Here is a 21,678-nt window from a genome sequence, read left to right as displayed (position 1 = left end):
ATTTAGATATTTAGATAACTTTTACTAAACTTCTGTAATAACTGCAGGATGGTATCTGCCACTGAGGACAATGAGTCCATTTTACATTCCATGATTGAAATCATTTTGTGGATATTTGATAGGCTGACTCCAGAATACCCCAGACTCAATATGTTTAAAGGCCCCACACACAGATGTTTGCATCTATACTGCTGTTTTCACTTCTTTTGATTAGACTCAGATCATGCTTGATTGATTTTTGTCCCACTGTCCTTTTTGCACCTGATTGAACAATTTACACCTTTATTATTATTAATGTCATTATTATTGTTGTTGTTGTTGTTGTTGTTGTTGTTGGGTACTCCATTTCATGTTTTTTGAATTGTCTGATCTTATTTACATCATTGCTGAAATGTTTTAATACTGATTATTTATTTATATTTATACAGCACTTGGTAACTTTGTTTTAAAAAAGTGCTGTAAATAATCATGTTTATTATTATTATTATTATTATTATTATTATTATTATATAACCTGTATAAAACACCTGGGTGGGTGTGCAGGTCTTTTAAAATGAATGGCTATATTTCCTGACTACAGTCCTAATGTATTGCCATAGCCGGATCAACCCACTAAAGGGGCCCTGGGAAAAAATGAGCTTTGGACCCCTATTGATGCTTGGTTTGTGGTAATTTAATTTAACACAATTTTATTTAAATGTATACAAGTCAAGACAGTTTTAGTTAGGCATTTGCCCCAATGGGCTTTAAACATATAGAGCATTGGCTTAAGATGGCATCAGTTGAAGTGATCCACCGTTTTGGTTGCTTGAGAGTCAGGAAATCTTTGCCTCTGCTGCTTTGATTTAGACCTTTCGTTCGTCTGTCCCCAAACTTTATGGAAGTACAGTGTAGTCCTTTAAGGCTCCAACCAATCAATATGAGAAACCAACAACAGCAGCCTTGTTTATTGTGGCACTGGTGAGTTAATGACCTTTATTTCTAACCCCGCATGGTAGGGCCCCTTTCATTCTAAGCTATAATATGTATATCGACACGATCATATTAAATTCTGTCTAAATGGCTCCACTTTCACGGCGCGGGCACGTCGGTCCGTGCACGCTCCCCACTCGCGCGCTATGCCCACGCGCCTCTGGGTGCGCGCAGGACCCGTCCCTACAGCGGAGAGCAGCAGCGCATCCATCCTGCCGTGGAGCCGGGAGCGTGGAGCCGCGAGGAGCGCACAGAGAGAGAGAGAGAGAGAGAGAGAGAGAGAGAGCCACAGAAGATGGACGGAGTGGGATCGTTCGGAGCGGGCCGGGCCGGGACCACTATCGACCCGATTGCCTTCGCCAAACAGCCGCAGACCATCCTCAGAGCGCTGTCCTGGGTGAGAGCGGGGGTTTCTACTGGTAGCCTATTGCTGTTTGCGTGTGGATGTATGTATGTATGTGTATGTGTGTGTGGTGGTGGTGGTGGGGGGGTCCTCTCTGTTGTCGTTGCTGCGCGAGAGCGTGACGTGTTCTCACTGCAAATATAGAGCCCAGAAATCCAGCGATAATTGATCAGCAGGGTGTGTGGATGAGACCACGGGATGAATGCGTGAATCGGAGTGTATTGCTATAGAAATGGACCGTACAGGGTGTAACCAGGGCCTGGTGGTTGTCTGACACCCTGACTATGAAACTGATCTCACTACAGATGTGTTGGGGTTTTTTTTGCTGGGGCAGAAACCCTTCTCAGACATATGCTCATTAAAATAAAAAAAATATTGCTTTATAATTGATTTATAAATACAGCCTAAGCTGTGCAGCAGACCGGACCCGGATTGTGTAAAAAAAAAAAAAAAAAAAAAACGTGAAAGACAGACCCACAACCGATTCCCTCCTCAGCCTCCTCCTTCCTGTTATTCAGGGTAGCTTTTACTGTTTTAATCTCTGAACTGTAACTATTCTCCGTCCATATCGCCAATCCTATTTCCAGCTAATGATTTTGCTGATTTACCCTAAACGGTCGTCGTCCGTCATCCCACCTGCGATTGGTCCGCGATCATCATTACGCACGCAGGGCCACGGAGACGCGTCGTGCCCTGACGTTTGATGTAACGCATCACCTTTAGGTGACACAGAGAAGGTCTTCTTTGACAGTGCAGGGGGCCTTTGAAACCCACCGATGTCCCTCTGTAGTGTCCTAATGGGTTCATGTGTATGTGTGTATTATAACTGCATATACGTTCAAATATGTGTACAAGAGGTTAGACAGGATTTACTATTAAGTCCTCTACATATGTTGTCAGTCTTCTACAAAGGCTTCAGTCCCATCTTAATATTCATCATGCAGCTGCAATCAGCGGTGGAAGTTTTCAGATCCTTTACTTATTAGCAAAACAGAAAGTATATGTACCTTTCATGCATTGCTCCTGTTCCTGAAGTGTTAATATTATTAACAATTATTACATTAATATTGATGCAACAGTGCGTCAGAACCATTTTACTGTTTTAGCTGGTTAAGATGGAACTTTATTTACATTTAGGTTTAGTTTATTCCAGTGGTTCCCAAACTATAAAGCAGAATAAAATGAAAATACTCAAGCAAAGTACAACTATTTTAAAAGTATAAGTAAGTACAGTGTTTGTAAATGTGCTAAAATCCTTTCCAACCACTGGCTACAAAGAGGAGTAGCAGCAAGTACAGCAGAAATCCATTTCAAGTGGAAGCAGAGGTGGCACTTTGTTGCTAAAGCCGCTGCTTTCTCCAACTTTACATAGTGTAAATCCTCCAGCTAAAAGGTTTTATAATTAAGGAACAAGGAAATTAAAGTGCAAAGAGGATAAGTGAGCAGACTATATGACAATGTCAAAATATTTTTAAAATCATGCAAAAGAAATTAGTTTCCATTTGGAGATGCAGTACTCTGATACATATAAGCATCTTTATCATGCTGATTCACTAAAAGCATCTGAGTGTGTATCTGCTCAGATTAAATCCACATGTGATTAGTTTAAAATGTGGACCCGACATTATCCCATTGTGTGTCCCTCCACCATCATATGACCCAAACCCCCAAGTGTGAGTGCATATCTGAGTGTGTCACATGGCCCTATTCTGCCATTGAGTGTTAGTCAGCTGATCAGTGTCAGTGTGAGTCCAGCACAGAGGTAGAAGAAATACAGAGAACTCACTACAGACCAAAAGAATGGGATGAACTAACAAGGGGGGGGAAATAAGTTTTATAGCATGAGCTACATCAGCCTTCAGCACACTTCCTCTTTTGGTGTACACACCGCCTCGGGACTATGTGATTCTTGAAGGGAAGTGAAGCATCCACCTCTTCGGTCAGTCAGAGAGAAAGAGAGGAAATTAGGTTAATGCCTTCGGTCTGAGCACGCTCAAAGAGATGCTCTCGAGTAGCATGGCCACAATCCTGTTTCCAGTAAGCCTGCAACAGTAAGAGACTGAGAGAGATATGTTTATTGTTTAGTGGGTCATTTGTATTCTCACTCTCACACACTTTCTTCCTCTTCTTGCGTCGCCCCTCCACAGATATTTTCCCTGGTGGTCTTCGCCTCCATCGTGAATGAGGGTTACGTTAACTTGGGCAGCGAGCGCCTCCACTGTGTCTTCAACAAGAATGCCGACGCGTGCAACTACGGCGTGTTCGTGGGCCTGGTGGGCCTGCTGGCATGCTCCTTCTTCTTCCTGCTTGACTACAAGTTCTCCTCCATCAGCTCCGTCAAAGACAGGAAGAAGGCTATAATGCTTGAGGTCGGCTTCTCGGGTGAGGAGGCCATCATGTGCAGAATTGGCAGAAATAAAACGTTCCAGTTGTTGACATAATTCTTAGAACTTCCCAAGAGTCAGGAAGTGCCACACACAACATCTTCACTTTGGACATTTCATAGTTAGCCTGTGATTTGATAGGTGTGGATGTTCTTTTTGATCAGGTTGAAAGGCAGGATTCAGAAGTCTGGGTTTCCCCAAAATACCAAAGTAGTAAATGTAGCCCAAGTAGGTCAGCTTCTTTGTTTCAGATGTCTTCTTTCTGGCACCATCAAGAGAAATGAAACCTGTAAAGTTACATAAAAGGTAGTAGAGGAATCAGAGTATTTTTCATCTCTAAAGGGAACAGAGAACTGCGGGTCAGGATTTGAGAATTCAACACCTGCACCTGGTGTTTAATGTGTAAAATGTACTTGGAAATTACCTTTTTTTTGTCTGTTGTAACAAAGTGTTTTTGTTCCACTGGTTTCTGGCAGGTTTCTGGAGCTTTCTGTACTTTGTAAGTTTCTGCTTCCTGGCCAATCAGTGGTCTCGGACCACGTCTGATGATTTGCCACTCAACCAGGGAGCAGATGCAGCCCGGGCTGCAATCGCCTTCTCGTTCTTTTCCATAATCACCTGGGTGAGAACATGCAACTACACAGACACATAAGTACTGAGGCACACATTATACACACACATACAATGCAAAGAAATGCAACCAATATTCATAAAGTAACACAATATTAAGCCTTAGTTTTTACTAATGTTGTATTTTTTACACATTTTTCAACCACATTTGGCGGGTCAACCATAACTTTAAAAATTCTGCTGTTGGTTTAAAACTGCACATGAATAGTAAAGCAATTTAAATATGTCAGTATCTTTATATTGGACCATGATCAGGACACTTTTGACTGAGCAATCTAAGTTTCCAAAGAGAATAGCTAATAACACATCAAACGGAGGCTCTAGATTAGAGGCACCCTGACCAGTTGGGCCCCTGTGCCTGTGCCTGGTGGGCCCCTTTGATAATCCATCCATGACCTAAACTATTGACAGTAATCCGTTTCTGACTTAATCGAAGTTGAGAAACTGGTCATGCATCTGCTGAATCCTGCTTGATAGTTTTATGGCGCACACACGGTATCTACGTGCATTGTTGTCTGAACTCTCTGCTTCAGTCAGGCTCAATGCTCTCGTTATGATTTTTCACAGATTTTTAAAAGGAATAGTTCAGTATTTTAGAAATACACTTATTCGCTTTCTTGACAAAAGTCTATATGAATATAATATAGTCTATATCTGTTAAATATGAATCTGCAGGTGACTGGTTAGCTTAGCATAGCACAGAGACTGGAAAAAGGGAGAAACAGCTGGCTTGGCTCTGTGCTAACGTAACAAAATCTGCATAAAAAAGACTAAAAGTAGACTAGAAATTCTGCACATCTGCTTTATGAGGCAGGTGCGTAGGAGTATTTTGGGTGAAAAAAAAAATTCAACATGCAGAACATTTATAAGCAACTTTACAAAATCTGCCTAGCACCTGTTTCTTGGCTGGGAGTAGTAACTTCCTGGTGCTGGTTGTCGGGCAATTAGTGATGCCAGTAGGCAGATTTTGTTAACTTTGGACAGAACCAGGATTGCTGTGTACCTGTGTGTCCATTCTTTATGATAAGCTAAGCTAAATGGACCTGAAGCCTTATTTTTAAGAGACGGATATGATATGAAAACTGTATCGTAAAGAGAATCCCAAACAAAGGGAAGTGTAATGTTTAGATAATGATGATGGAGCCTCTAAACTAGAGCATATTTGCGGAGTCAAGGCAACTTTATTTCTATAGAGGCAATTTGATAAAACAATCTACCTGCTAATGCTAATATCTGGCTGTGAAAACTGAGCTTTCATGATGTACGCTTACTTTGACTAGAGCACTACCTACTGTTGTTTGTCTAAAATGTTTCCATCTATTGTCCCCCCCCCCCACCCTTCTCCCTGCTGCCCCTGCAGGCTGGTCTAACCGTGCGTGCAGTCCAGAAGTATCTGCTTGGCACAGACATGACTCTGTTCACCACGGAGCACATGGACGGCGGCGCGCCCACCCAGCCGTACCCATCCAATTCCCCTGTAGGCGACACCACGGAGACCACGGAGACCTACCAGAGCCCACCATTCACTGAGAACAACGCAGCACCCACATACCAGGTTCCCATTTACTAGAGAAGATAGACCTGATGGTGGAAAAGGAAGGTCAGGAGAGGGATTAGAGAAAATTGCTTTCTGTGGTGTTACACCTGCAGTTGTTCATGTGTTGATCTGGGCTGAGTTTTCAATCATTGTTAAAAAACAAAATAAAAAAACGGCCTCTCCTTCTTTGTTTCCTCCTCTTGTTCCCTTTCCTTCCTTAACATTCCACTTATCTGCACTTTTCTAGACCTCTATGTTAAACTCAATTTCCTACTAGTGTCCCTGGATCAGAGCAGATGAGAGAGCAAGAAAGCAAGAGGAGGACATGTAGAAGAAGAGGCCGTTTTGCAGTATTCAAACACTTTTTTGAAGAGAAAAAAAAGAGATGAGGGGATCAACAAGTGAGTGACTCCACCACAAAGCAGTATTGGATTACTAAAAATAGTGCAGAAGGCACCTTCATCTTATTCTTTTCATTCATTGAAGTGTCAAAATCCCCTTTCATGCCAAACAGTACGGGGAATGTTTTTTTTAATAGCTACAGTGCGGTCTGGTCCTTCCTTCATCTTTCCCTGCTGCAGTTAAAAGTAATCATGTGTTTTGAATCTGCACGTTTCAAAACTTAGAGATCAACTAAGTGCCATACTGTACTGTGTGTCTCAGACAGTGACTTAATTTAGTAGATTTCTACATGCTGTAAAAAACAACGACGACAATGTTTTGTGACCAAGTGCAATATCACATTCTTATAGGTCTGTAGGTAGGTATATACTGTACTGTAGGTAGGCTAGTTACTGTCAGATTAGACCAATTTTAGGCACTGTCTCAAATTACATACTAGTCTTTGAATTGTACTAACAAATCTCAGGCAAATTTTCAAATTCAAATTGTTGATCTGACTGGTGAAGTTCACAAGATATGGAAGTAACTGTATATCTAATAGGTCCTGAGAGAGCTTCTCATTCACAAAAGCTTGTTGACAATTGAAATAAAATTAGCTTTTATGTCATCTTTTCAAGTATTTACTATATGGTCTTCCTCGATCGTAATGGAATCATAATTTTAACACATTTAACAAAACGGTGTCACAATGCAAAATATTCCTCGAGTACATTAGCTGAATCTGTGTGATGCTCTGCTTCATTCACACACATGGATCATGGTTGATCACCCTTAAGATTCATTAGGGAAACCCTAATCCACAGTGAAACACTTTTCAGTCTGTTCTGTTTCTGTGCCAGGCATGGATGGATTAGTCTACTGAATGGGCCTACCGGGTACAGACCAAAGGCGGCAGGGGGCCACTGAGCCTCCGTTTGAAGTGACTTTAACATTTCATGCTGAAAAAATCAATCAAATGACTACAAAAAGACGCAAAATTACCACAAAGAGGTGCAAAATGATTACAATGAGAAACAAAAACACTGTAAGGAAACACGAAATGACCACAATGGGACGTAAAACAACTACAAAGAGACACAAAGTGACCACAGAGACAGGAAGTACAGCAAAGAGACACAAAACAACTACATAGAGATGAATGGAAAAAAGAGACGCGGTTGTTTGGGGTCATCTTGTGTCTCTTTCAGTCAGGGGGTCTTGCTTCTATCTCAGAGGGAGGGGGGGGCTTTCACATGTCTGTGCCCAGGGGCCCGTTGTCTCATAATCCGTCCATGTTACCAGGGAATGAATGTAGTGTGTTATTTGAGACAGTGTCCTTTGTTGAAAGTTGTGTGTATAAAATGGGGCGACTGGGGAGATTCTGGATAAGTCAGGTCTGTTTATGTTTACGTTTTAGAAGCTGCCAAACTGCCCTGTGTTCTTATTGCTGTCTTCTGATTACCACGTTACTACTATGTTGTTAGTGTCTGTAGGAGTTTATGTAATCACAAAGCATGGGGGGCAACAGATGAGCTTTTATTCAGTGAGCGAGGTCGGTTGTTGGAGGATTCAGTGCTGTCTCAGGCAAAAGACAAATCTGTTTGTGGGATGTTGAGGATTCATTGATCCTGCAATCCAGGACATAGAGGGAGGAGGGGTTGGAATTGTTGCCATGGTAACAGGGACAGTATAGGGTGGGCCACTAAGGGCCCTGATGTAGATAGTCATCATGCCAACCATGTCGGTGTATAGCAGTGTCTGTGTCGTGGTTCACGTACACTCGCCATCTACGAAATCTGTAGTTTTGGTGTGTGTGTGTGTGTGTGTGTGTGTGTGTGTGTGTGTGTGTGTGTGTGTGTGAGTGCGTCCATGTGCTACAAGCATACATGTGTTAGCATGCATGAGAGACGTGTGGGTCTGTTTGTGTTTGTGTGAAAGTGTGTGAATGTGTGTAGTTGACAAGATTTTTGTGGTGCATAAAAGTTATTTTCTTGTTTGTAAAAGTTTCAGTGCAGAGGAGGAAATTATACGTCTGTTACACCACTGAATCATATCCCCCAAAAAATATATATTATCAGCGTCCCTGTCGAGATATTTGATTTACAAAGTATGAAATTAAGAGTTGTTTTTTTTTATGAATAGAGCCAAATATAAAACTTCATGTTAGAGTGATATAATTGACCTGTAGAATGCCTTGCCTGCTAGTCTATCTGATCATGTGTAAGCAGCGCCCTCTGCACATTAGATACGGCCCTGCAGTAACAGGACAACGGGGCTCTCAGAGTTTTAAAAGTACTCATGATAATAATGCATGAAATTGTTGTATAGAACTCATTATATACTGAATACTATGTAATTCTTAAGTTTAATCCAGGACGTTTTGCAAAGTGAGATTAGCCAGTCATCAGTGCAGCTGACAGGATTCCTTCTTGTGTTATTGTAATTCCAATTTATTGTTTATTACCCAAACAATTCTTTGTTTCTTCAGTGCCGTTATCTCAGCCTCATGATCTTGATGGCCACACGTACACAAGTGTGCACATATCTCAGAGCTCCAGGGGTGAAACTGTCCCAGAATGCTGACTGTAACTCACATTGTCTTTACGTTACTTGTACTTTACTTTGTACTTTACTGTAGTAAAGAAATCTTAATGTGACACAAGAACCCAAGGCCTTGAGCTACACTGACATGACAGTGTCAGCTAACAAAGAACAGGCTCTATGTTGAAATTCAGCCAATTTCCATTTGTCTCTGCTCCAGTTCTAGAAAGGATTGAAATCATTTCAAAGTCGTCTTGTAAAACAGAACCAAGACCACTCAGATTTACCTGTAAGCATTGTTTTTTTGTTTTTTTTTATTCCCCAGACTGTCTGTCAGCGAGTGCATAGTTAAGTTTGTATGTTTTAAACTGGGGGATAACAGTAGTATTTCCTTTTAGGATTTTGGTTTCGGGAAAGGATGCAACACTGCTAGGTGCTGGAGTGTTACTGGATGGGGTTTCAGGTCCTCTGGGATATGGTTTGGTACTGTTATGTCTATCTGGTGTACTTAAAATACTATACTTTGTGGTTTTTCATGTTGTAGCCCATTACCTACAAGTTGTATGAACATTACGGCCAAGTATTTCCTGAAGCAATTGATGTTGATTCTTTAAAACAGCCCTTGGTTTTAGTTTATTCTAATGTGATATATCACCTTACAGAGACTTGAGACTTGAAATGTTCTTGTTGACCTAATGCTTATTGTTTGTCTTTAGGGTTTGACTCTCTGACATCTTGGTAATGCAATGATTTTCAGAAGCTGACACTTAGAGCTCAATAAAGTTCTTGTTCAGTGCTCATAAATGCACTCCACGACAGTGAAATCATTTAAGCATGTATTCACATTCACCAATTATCTCTCTATATAGTAGTTTTAATTGTTAGTGGCGGAGTCCGCCATCCATGCATTGAATTTAAGTTTGATTCCATAACTAAATATTAACAATGATCAACTAAAGTCAAAAGAAGGAAATCAATTAGAAATCTGATAAAAATCCACTTTTAAAAATGTCAGTAATAATAACATGTATGAACAAGTATGCTAAAATATGAAAAACTGCCAGTATAGTTCTTTAAATCTTGGGTATTACTGGGCTGCTAGTAACCTGTTAACTGTGGTCAGGTGAGACTGGGGTATTGATGGTGGTATTAGGTACTACTGGGGTACTATTAGGTAGTTTGGGGTACTGTCAGGTCGTATTATTGTTCTCAGTGCTTCGGTCTCTTCTTCAGTCAGTGTGGTAGATAAAAATAATAATAACAAGCATTCTCTATGTTTTGTGCTCTGGCCCATGTACACTACCGTGGTATTGGTTGATTGTAAAATTCAGTATGTTATTGAAGTAAATGGAACCTGTGTGTGATGCTGTCTAGGGTCTGGTTTGTCCTGTACTACTGAAAATAAAAAATAAAAATATTAATAATGATTATTTATTAACTAGAATGCACTCTTTGTTGGTAATACTTTGTTTGACCACTTTTGAAGGAGCCACTGGCATCAAAATCAAAGTTATATGTGATCATGCTGTTGCTTTGTTAGACTGAAATAATAAAAGGTGATGATATGTAGTGACGCTGGTGCCATCAGTTGTGTGGTTTCCGGTATAAAACATTGCATGGATGTTAAAATATCTCTCCCCATAATATTGATAATAAAAGTTTAACCCCCATTGATCAAAAAACAAACCTTTTTTTTTTTGTAGCGTGCTACCCTTTAACATGTTTCTTCTGAGTTGTTTCTTCCTGTTCTGAAGGTGTTTGACCTCTTCAGTGTAAAAACACTGTGTACAGAGATGTGTGTCACTGTCTATTACCTGAATGTCTCTGGACTGCAGTCTGACCGTCACTCCAATAAAAAAGAAAACATGTTTTGGACTGCCTGTTTCTGACCCTGACTTTCATATGTGAAGATATGTATTATTATAAGTGACTATAATCAATATTTTTTTATAATAATGTAACAAAGAGACAAAAGGCTGAGCTAAAAGCAGAATGAATATTGGAATTGCATTTATCAAGTGGCACACGACTCCAAATGAATGGTAAAGTTGCTCTGTAACTGCAAATGAGCAACTTAAAAGGTGATGTGTCAATGTTGTATTCACAGCTTAATTATGCTGCCCTGACATGGCCAAAAAATTTAGTTATTACAGGTTTAATTTACATAAAATGTTCAACAAATAGATTTGATACTTTGTCATTACTGGAAAGTCATAATGCAAGTTATTAGCCAAACCTGACTAAAATATTTCTTCTGGATTAATATTCAATATCTAAGAAATAACAGTACAGTATTGACCAGGAAAACTGATAAATGACAAACTTCAGTAGAATTATTAAAAGAATGCGGAGAAAAAAAAAAAGGAAGCTTTCCACATTTTATGAAAATGTCATAATGGCCTTCTGGGAACCATTACAGTACTTTTCAGGTAAAATAAGACGAGTTTGTTGTTTCCCCAGTATACATTTAGTTAAGCACAACACATACCTGATATACATAACAAGCAGCTGATTATAAAGGTGCATAGTTTGTTGTTTTTAAAAACACCCAACCATCTATAAGGCTGTTCCTCCATTACCCCACACAGACACACAGAAACAGACAGACAGACAGACAGACAGACAGACACACACACAGAGCTCTAACAAAGATACAGAAGCATACAGTGCTGAAAGATAACAGCTTTATTGAAGCCAGACAGAAAAAAAAGAGTAAGCTGCTGTATGACGTATATACAAACTATATACACATCATTCAGACTCTCTCTCGCTCTTACACTCACACACACACACACATACAACGCACACCCAGGTGGGCATCGGTGCAAGCAAAGGGTCCTGAGAGAGAAGATGAACAGATTGTGTACTGGATGTAACCAGCCCCCCCTTACCAACCGAGTTTACATGCGCAGTGTGTCAAAACTATAATTCAAAGGTAGTCGGAATGATAATGTTTGTGTGTGTTGAAGAAATATCCTTAAATGATTCTTAAAAGTAGATATAACTGTGGAGGACACGCTTTCATTCTTTAGTTCCACTTAGTTTCAAACAAATGGCACTGATTAACCAATCCATCAATCACCAAATCAACCAAATGTAATGGTGATTGATGTGAACAGAATAAAAAGAACGAACACATTAAAAAACTTTAACTGACTGAAAGATTTGTTCCAATTCCCAAAGCAACTTACTTCCTGTCACTCACCCTCCTACATGATGTCTCTGACAGACTACAACAATCCATTCACTCAAGCACTTAACAGGCCTTCTCCTTGCATGAAGCAATGAACAATAAAACAGCTACACTGAAATAAATATGGTGCTGAGTAGTTGAACCAAACAGGTTTGCGTTTATTTTGTTATTTAACCAAGCAGCCCCGCTGGGGAATCATACACACTTTATCAACGTTGATGTTAACAAAATACAATTTGTCATCTTCTGTTCGAGTGAAAACACAAAGCAAGGTAAAAAAAATGTAAATCAATACAATTTTTCTATCAGGGAGCAACACATTTAAGCAGAGCCTCAGCTTGTCTCTTCTCTCATTAAATAAATTGACAGTTCTGGTTAGACCAGTGCCAGTGCCAGCTGGAGACGTCCTCGAAGGATGTGAGTGGAAATAAGAGTTGAAATGGGGAAATTGTGTGTAAACTGTGAATCAACATAATTCCCATAGAAAGTAAAAACACCATAAACCATCTCAAATTCCAACTCGTTATAAGATATTAGCCCCAAACTCCACTGGGACGTGGTCACGCAGGAAACGGGCTCCTGTTCTCCACACTGTCTGCTGCAGGGCTTTGACAGGGCTGCAGGGGCAACTGAAGACTGCAGAAAGAAAAAAACGAGGGGCTAGCTGATGATACGGCTAATTGACTGCAAGGAAGGGAATTCCTCACTCTCTCTGATGTGCAGGGTCTTGTGGGAGTTGAAGTCTTTGTGGGCCAGTACCTGTCTGCAAGTGGGGCACACCTGGCAGTCCAGCTCAGCTGCTGCGTTAGCCGCTGTGGTCGGCATCTGCCAGGCGTTCTTCTTGTTCTTGTTTTTCTTTCCTCCACCAGCGCCTGACTGCTTCTCCATGGCCTTGCAGTCGCCGTGGGCAGCCAGGAGCTCCTGTTGCTTGCCGGTGTCCGGCAAGAGCACTAGCAGCTCGTTGAAGATGCGGTTAAAGTCGTCTCCGAGCAGGTCCTTACAGCTGCGGTGGTACTGGGCTGCTGATATTACACCCTGGGAACAAAGAGAGAGGGTCAGAAGATAAACGAGCCATGAACACATAACCCTGTATGTACTATGGGCTTCAGAACTGTACCATTGTATACATCTTACTCTCCACATTTAGTAACTAATGGATAATGGCAAGTTGCTTTTGCTAAAACATATCTATAATTGTTGTTGTTATAATTATCGATGTGCATTAAAAAACAAAAGTACACAATTCCAGATTAAAATTTGTGATTATTGATGGAAAAACAAGACTCTCAGGATGATAGTTTTGATTATTAGGTGGTGCGTACCTGTCTGAACTGTGCAGAGTAGTTTTTAAACTCGTTGAACTTTGACTCATCGTTGTGGAGGTACTTTCTAATGGACTGGATCAGCTCCAGGTTTCTCTGATGGAAGTCGTCTGGGACTAGGTAACCACTGCTTGACACCTTGGGGGGCCTGGGAAATTTAAAGTAAAAAAAAAAAAAAAAAAAAAAAAAAACATGCTTTCACCCACTTTATACCTGGAAACATCAATTAATGTTTGTCAAACAGACAAATCAAGTGTCTCACGGGTTGACTGCGGAAGGAGCAGGCTCCACCACATTGCTGTTGAGGGGTATCCCGGTGAATCCTGGGGGAGGTTTAGTGGCTGAAATTCCCAGGCCGGGTGGAGGTTGGGGCAAAGTGGAGGATGGGGCAGGAGCTGAGGCCTTCATTGGGAAGGAGCTCTTGAAGCCTGAGAAATAAACACAGTGTGAGCTACTACTTCTACTGCAACAGGATGACCCCAACAACACAGGCTAATATATAAAGGCATCGGGTATGATGTGTCAAAGTAAGTTAACTCCAAATTTGGGCAACAGCACAAAACCTTGGACTTAATTGGAGGCAATCAATACAGCTGACAGGAACAGCCAGACAGCTGTAAATTCCAAACACAGACCTCTAAGCCTGAATATTGACAAAATAATAACTTTCAACATTGCCATACAGACAAGAGGTGAAATGAGCCATCAAGACTCCAACTTGCTGTGGAAATTCTTATTGACTTTTTATTTGGAAAGTAGACTGGAACATTTCCAATTCACTTCCAGAAAGTCTGAGTTTTTTTTTTTTTTTGGAGAAGGCACCTATCAGCCATTAAAGCTGATAAAGTCAGCTTCCAAGAACCAGTCAAACTCAGTCAGTCAAGTCATCATAAACTATGCAACATACACCTAATGTTACTCTAAGATCAACAGCACACTAATTAGGAACATCCCTCTGTAACATCTGATCATGGTATACAATAGTAAACTGTAAGGGGTTTAAAGATGATAAATGATATCAAGGAGTGCTATACCTGGTGGTGGGTTCTTGGTCATGAGGGCAGGGAACTCTTCCTCCTTGTCAAGAGGGGGGTCTGTGTGTGGATGAGGGGTTACCGCAGCTGCCTCCTTAATAACCGGTGGCGATTTCTCAGGGTGGCCATTAGCCAATCCACTCGTCGGTGCCCCTGTCACAGTGCTGGAAAGGGGTTTGTTCCAAGTTTTCTCAGGGACGTTCTCCTTCTGTGCTGCCGTTTCCACTGAGACTGTACTTACAGTTTGTGCCATCCCTGACACTGAAGACACAGAAGCCGAGGGAGTGGCTGTGTTCTTCTGCTGTTTTTTCTTCTTGCTGGCTTTCGAGGTAGGTGGATCAGGAATGGGGGTCGTGTTCAGAGGGTTGGAGGTCACAGTAGGGGGTTTGCTGTTGCCTCCTTTAACGGTGAGCAGAGAGGAGATGTCGAACATGGTGGGCACCGAGCGGAACTCCTGCTGCGTCAGTCCTCCGCTGTCATCCTCGGAAGAAGGAGGAGACCGGGTAGTAGGTTTCCCATTATCCCCTACTTTCTTTTTCCTCCGAGAAGACAAAGAGTTTGAGGAGGAGAGGAGCTGAGGGCCAGACGATGTAGATGAGAGTGGAGGGGGAGGTCTGGAGGAAGGAGGGGGCTGAGTGGTGGGTTTAGCTACAGTAGTATGGTTGGACCAGGCGGAGTTTCTACCAGCTGCGGTTTTGAGGGGCCGGATTTTGGACACGAGAGCGGGGAAATCCTCCTCTTGGAAAGAGGAAGTCTTCCTAGGTTGGGCAGAGTAAGCCGGGGTCATTGGGGATGAAACAGCAACAGTTGAGAGGCTGGGGAAGTCGTCTTCCTTCAAAGCCGCATGGGCTGCTGTTACCACCACAGGAGCTGGCTTTACACTGGAGAGACATACAACAACAGAAATTTCACATTTCAGCACACCGGGGTGTATGATGAGGTCTGTAGTGTGTGTGTGTGTGTGTGTGTGTGTGTGTGTGTGTGTGTGTGTGTGTGTGTGTGTGTGTGTGTGTGTGTGTGTGTGGAGAGACAAGTTACATGGGTGGGGCAGCAGTGGCTCCCAAAGCTGGGAAGTCATCTTCTTCTGGATTAGTGCTCTTCATTGTTCTTACTGTGAAAGAAATATAAAAAAATAGTTCTTGCTTCTGCAGTACTTCCATCAGCCCTTACAGCTAAATAACAGCTATCAATGACATTACATACAATAAACGGTCAGTATGTTTTTAACATTTTCACCTGGAGGTTTGCTTGTTTGTTTGACGGGTCCGGTCCTGTGTCTGGGCTCTTCTGGTTCTGTTCTCTCTGTCCTCTCCATCCTCTCCGTCCTCTCCGTCCTCTCCATCCTCTCCATCCTCTCCATCCTCTCCTCTCTGCAGTGTTTGGGAGCGGTCCTCTCCTGCACCGCTCCTCTCTCTTCCTGTCTACGCATTGCCATGGATGCCCTTCTAGCAGCTGCCAGCTCTCTGTCCTCTTCCTCTCTGCGTGGACAAGCACATATTCACATAAACTCAAAAAGCAAGAAAAAAAAAAAAAAAAAAAAAAAACTAAAACACATGACTGAGAACATATTGGAATTTGACTGCAACAGCTCCAACATTTTCTATTGTTTTAACACATCAAAAAGCTCTGGTGAAGCCTTCAGTAACTGCCATGTACTACATATCAGTACAATTGCACAGAAAGGAATGTCTCTTTTATATACACACACACACACACACACACACACACACACACACGGTTGTGGGACAGTCAGTTGTGACAATGCCATGCAGCCATTCATTAAATATTTTCCATATTCACTCCTCAACAATGGCACTGGATGCTTAGCAGTCTAGTTACCAGTCTCATGATTGCAGCCACATCTTTGTCTGTCCTGCAAAGTTTCTGTTAGCTATTGATGTCGCCAAACAAATAAAAAAAGGCATTGCTGATTTAGACTCACCGGGAGTACCGCCAGCTCTTCTGTCCCCCCTGAGGCCTTCCTCCTCTTCCTCCTCGACTGTGACGCATCTCCTCATAGTCCTCACCTGTCACCAGACCTAAGGACACACACACACACACACACACACACACACACACACACACACACACACACACACACACACACACACACACACACACACTTTATTCAGTCACTGCCTTCAAGCTACAGTTGTATCAACAATAATCCTCCAAATATAAAGATGAGGTTGGTCACTCTCTCATAGAACAATGTCACCAACCTTCATTTCTCCTCTGTTGTCTTGGGGCGTAGCTAAACTGCAGGTCGATTTGGCGGTTCTGTCGAGCCTCTGCACGATTCTTGCTGTGCGCTGCAGCCTTGTGGGCCTTGTAGTCGATCTCAGTGCGGAATGCATGGGTGAACTGTTCTGTGGCACAGCGGCCTTCCTCACACAGATAGTGACTCTCCCTGAAGTGCTCGCTCAAGTATGGATAATCGCTGTTGGTAGCAAAAAAAATAAAAATAAAAATAAAAATAAATGAAGCAACTGGTTTTGACCTACTGAGCCACCACACCCCCCTGATTAATGACCATATGTGGTTTGTCTGAGCACGTTTAAAACGGTCATACACACCTGTAGTATTCCTGGGATCCGTCTGCATCACAGAAATGGCAGAAGTAGTGGTCCCTTCGCAAGTGTTTAAGCAGCTCATCATTATCAAGGTAACGGTCATCACAGAACTTGCAGAGCGGGTGTCCTCTGTGGCTGGTATCGTCTGGGTCTCCATGTGCTCGGTGACGTGCCAGTTCCTTACGGTTGTACCACTTGCGCTCGTGGGAGAAGATCTGGTGTGAGTGGTAAAGTTTAAAGGATGAGTCTCTGACAGCACTGTGATCTTGAGCTTCTGTAATGTTTTCTTTGTACACTTTACACCTGGCTTATTTCAGAGCATTGAAGAGTACACATACAATATTCAAGTACTTCAAGATAAAGCTGAAGAAGTAAGCTTTAAATGTTCCAGTAAGTAGTTTCTTCTTTACTTTACCAGCACGGTCAATTCAATTGGAGCAGGGCTAGACCATACTCCTTATAAAATCCTTTTAGCCGTTTACTGGGGCAAATATCTGTCCAAATAAATACATTAGTGCAGATCACACTGCGAAGAGAATCATTAATAGCTGCAAAACAACTGGCGCTTGGAACAATTAGATGGATCAATATTTACGGATAATTCTGAAATGTCAATCTAAAAATAACTTTTTCTTTCCTGGTGCTGTTAACCTGACGCCAAAGATTATACCGTCGTTCATAATCAGCTTGACAATGTCATGGTTTCTCCTTTAACCAGTAATGAGATTAGCAGTGTCTACGCCAATACCAGATCAAGATTGTCAATTCATGCTGTTTTTAATATAACTGAGAAGGGCTTTATTACAAGATCTTGTGTAATAAACTCCATTTCCAGTCTATAATGAAGTTATGTGTTATAGGATAATGCTTTGGTGCCCTCGGGTGGTACAAAAAGTAAACTGCACATTGTGACCACAAATATTTTAATACCACAATGCTTTGTGTTACTATGACACTGACAGGCCTCTGGATCACCTGGTTGGGGATGAGTGTACCTTAAGATGCTTTGTGCAGAGCTTGCAACAGAAGAGCTCGTGCTGCTTCCTCATGTGTTGATCGAGCTCCTCCAACTTGGAGAAAACCTTAGGCTCTGAACAGCGGAGGCACTCTGGCAACAGCAGATGCCTGATAAAAAAAAAGAAAACACTTATTCAATCAGTGTCGAGCAAACACACAATCAGAAACTACAGTCAGGATAAAAACCCAATCACATGAGCTCCTGATAACATACAGAAAATGCCATTTTTTATGGATGTAATTGCTCTGAGTATTCAAACAACAATTATATGAATGATTCAGTTTAGTTGACTAGAAGGTTCAGATAAAGGCTCTCTTTTGTTTAAGCAAATAATCCTACAGGTTATTGTGCAATTTGAGACAAATCCCTGCAGCTTCATCATGCTATATACAGTATTTGCACATAAAACACTTGCAGACTGCACAATTTGGTCTCCAGACATTCACTCTAGTCAGAATAAGAAGTTATAAAAGAAAACACAGTATGGGACGGTGCAATGCTATCACAAGAAGACATACTGGAAGCTTTTCCTAATTTACCATGCTACTTTTAGTCACGCTATTTCTTTGGGTGGTTGCAAAAATCTTTCCACCACGGCTACCACATGAGATGACAAGAGGTCCTTTTTCAACCGTGTGTAGTATTAGCTACTATAAGTATGAGTGCATGTATATATTGCCAGTTAGACATTTACATGGTTGTCACCCAGTTGTGGTCTCTACAGGCTTTGTAGTGGGAGTGCACAATGTTTTCGGGTGTAGATTTAATCCCCAACAACACAAGTTAACTTTGGTTAAGTTTGCCTTTCTGAACTTTCACCATGCACGTATGGCACACATCAAAACTCTATCAGACACATGCTAAGTGTATAAGAGACATTAAAACCAAAAATCTAACCATGTGAACCAGGTTCATCTTAATCCCTTGCCCTGATTATGGCTACTTTTTTGAGGGCCTGGTAGCACAAAATGAACAGACACAGCCAAATGTTATCAGCATTTGACTGGTCTTGACTTGAGTCTCCACTTGCTGTAGTTAAGAGAGTTAAAAACATTAACTGTCTATGGACAACACAAACATTACACAGACTGTAAAATGGAGCAGAACAGTACCTGTACTGGGCATAGATCCTCTCGTCACTGAAATAGATATCATGCTTCTTCTCACAGGGGAACTGCTGATAGGGCAGACAGGAGAAGGCCTCCAGTTTTTTCACGAACACCACCTGAGAACAACATGACAGTCAGAACGGAAAAAGTGTAGCTCATTTCATGCCACCTACACTCAAGTCTGTGGTGCACTGCTGAGGAATTATTTACAAGATTTATAGCCTGAGACAGGTTTTGGTAGAGTTTGGTAAAAGGGAACATTTGTAGGGGCTAATGTTGCTTGTGTATAGTTACCACTGCTCTCACAAAGATCTTATGTAATGTGATGGGTACCCTGTGGAATTATGTGAATGCATATGAAATCCAGGCAGTACAGAATATATATATATATGTGTGTGTGTGTACACACACACACACACACACACACACACAGTAGCAGTTCAACAGCAACGTCAAGCTGTAATAGTAGTTGACAATTAACTTTCCACATTTCACTTTACTTAAGTTGACAGCCTGCGTTTCTGCTGAAATGAGAGCTAGGCCCTGAGTATACCGTCCAGATGAGCTGACAGGCTGGCTGAAGTCCATTTAGCTATCGTTAGCTTTCTAAGAGGAACGAGTGGAAGAGGGGACTGAAACACAGACCCGTCAGTTACCTTTAAAGAAAACAATAACATTTAAATACACCGAGTAATAACAACTATTAAGCTCCCCACCACCGATGAACCGTAAACGTGTTCACGTTGGTTTGTTTGAGAGGTTACAGCTGACATGTTGTGCTGGCTATAATGCATTGACAGTTCATTAAATCACAAGTTAATTGTTAGATTTAATAAATGCCATACGGGCTGGTGGACTAGCATACTGTATTGCTCACTTGCCGAGGCCAAGTTGGTGGCTAACTCTACCTGACATAAGGTTGGGCCAACTAGCTAACCTACATTGATGGACTTGCTAATGTTAGCATGAGCTACCTTAGCTAAGCTAATAAAAGCGAGAAAAAAGTAGTCTGACCAGTTGTTAGACACCGCTGGCTCCTTTACTAGAAATGTTTCTGTTTTCTGGTTACTATGAACGCAGCTAAGATTGTATCACACAAATTCTAAAAAAAAATTCTCCATTAAAACCAACAGAATGATGCGGCCTAGCTAACAACACCAGGCGCCATCCCCGAGCCACAGTAGCGACGGAATGCCCACCTTGTCGAGCTCTTCCCGGCAGACGGCGCAGTACTTCTGGTCGCACAGCACCCTCATTTTGGTGGAGCAGCGGTAACAAACCGGGTGGTCGCATTTTCCTAAGGCGAAGATATCGACTTCTTGGCAGCACAGGACGCAGTGCTTCTCTGTTTCTTTTGTGACTGCTGAATCCATGGTGGTGAAAAGGCACAAATCAACTTTATATATATATAATGTGTTATTAGGGAGAGACACTGCCGCTGAAGTGCTTACGTAATTATGAAAGTCCGAGCTACTGCCGCGTCACGTAACTGTCGTACCACTGATCTGTATAGTATGTGGATGGACAATGCAGCCTCCGGCAAGGAGCTGCTTACGCCCATCACACGTATGTACATTTGCGCAGGCGGTCACGATCGATCCACGTGTATCCCATGGTGTGTGCTGGACACCGGTCCGAGCCTGAGGTCTGCGCTGATAGGAGCTACTGTACTTATTAACATGTGCTGTCTGTCATAAATATATACACTGGTAATTTCTAGATATTTATTATGTGTGTTATATCAGGTTAGAAGAGGAGAACATGTAATGGTAATATATCTATATATTATTCATATTATTTTTTAATTCCTGATGCTTTCTCGGACTTTGAGATGCATGATGGGGAAATTAAGCCTTGGTTTTTTTTGTATTTATGTAACCTTAGATAGCTGGAAAAAAGCTCACAATGGTTTAAAATTACGGATTTTGCTTATAGGTAGTGTAGACCCTTAGAAAAAAGATCTGATCCAACAGTTTCAGACTTCACAGGTCTCCTCTACACTGTAGACGTGTGTTGTTTTACAGCATATTCATTTTTATATGTGTTTTTTAAATTTAATTACATCTTTTGAATTAATGTGAATATTTAATTAAGACATTCAATTTTACTGGAAAAAGAAAGATAGGAGATGATCTGGTGGGGTCCAAAGGGACAAGTGTCCCTGTAAGAACAAATCAAAGTTTTCTTCAGGAACCAAAACAAACCAAGACTTACATATTGTTGTAAATAAAGTTGCTATCATTTTCATTTTAATAAACAGATTTAATCATTTTCTATGTCACATAACAATTCTACACCTTCCCAAGTTCCCATTTTCTTTTTTAAACCCCTCTTAATTGCAATGGGTTGTAGATACCTGTTAGTCTGTATTGACTTGAATATTTGAAATGAAGTGTTGTATAAATGATGGAACTTGGTTTTGGTGGTAAAACCTCTGATTGCACCACATGGTGACACATAGACCACTAATGATTGTGAATAAAATATCTATTTGTTGAATTTAACTCCTGCATTCAAGATTTAGCTTTAGTAACAGTAAACCTGTATTATCAGTAAAATGCAGTGAAGTATTTTTAGTTAA

General features: G+C 41.4%; 2 protein-coding genes across 2 annotated transcripts; one reads left to right on the top strand and one right to left on the bottom strand.

Annotated features, from left to right (window-relative positions):
• Positions 1–1,126: 1,126 nt before the first annotated feature.
• Positions 1,127–10,716, top strand: syngr3a (synaptogyrin 3a). The gene is made up of 4 exons (XM_051387140.1): positions 1,127–1,369; positions 3,523–3,757; positions 4,236–4,381; positions 5,750–10,716. Exons 1-4 carry the CDS (start codon positions 1,268–1,270, stop codon positions 5,957–5,959), a joined length of 693 nt encoding a protein of 230 aa, XP_051243100.1. The 5' UTR covers positions 1,127–1,267; the 3' UTR covers positions 5,960–10,716.
• Positions 10,717–11,518: 802 nt separating this feature from the next.
• On the bottom strand, positions 11,519–20,585 carry znf598 (zinc finger protein 598). The gene is made up of 12 exons (XM_051387127.1): positions 20,297–20,585; positions 19,101–19,213; positions 17,966–18,095; positions 16,974–17,185; positions 16,620–16,837; positions 16,340–16,436; positions 15,634–15,875; positions 15,436–15,508; positions 14,398–15,278; positions 13,626–13,791; positions 13,364–13,511; positions 11,519–13,076 (listed from the first exon to the last, which is right to left on the bottom strand). The coding sequence occupies exons 1-12, from the start codon at positions 20,468–20,470 to the stop codon at positions 12,702–12,704; spliced, it is 2,829 nt and encodes a 942-aa protein (XP_051243087.1). The 5' UTR covers positions 20,471–20,585; the 3' UTR covers positions 11,519–12,701.
• Between the last annotated feature and the right edge of the window lie 1,093 nt (positions 20,586–21,678).

The sequence above is a fragment of the Dicentrarchus labrax genome, unplaced genomic scaffold, assembly GCF_905237075.1.
Source record: "Dicentrarchus labrax unplaced genomic scaffold, dlabrax2021, whole genome shotgun sequence".
Classification (NCBI taxonomy): Eukaryota; Metazoa; Chordata; class Actinopteri; family Moronidae; genus Dicentrarchus; species Dicentrarchus labrax.
Note: the sequence above shows the minus strand (reverse complement) of the source record. Positions and strands in the feature narration are given on the sequence as shown.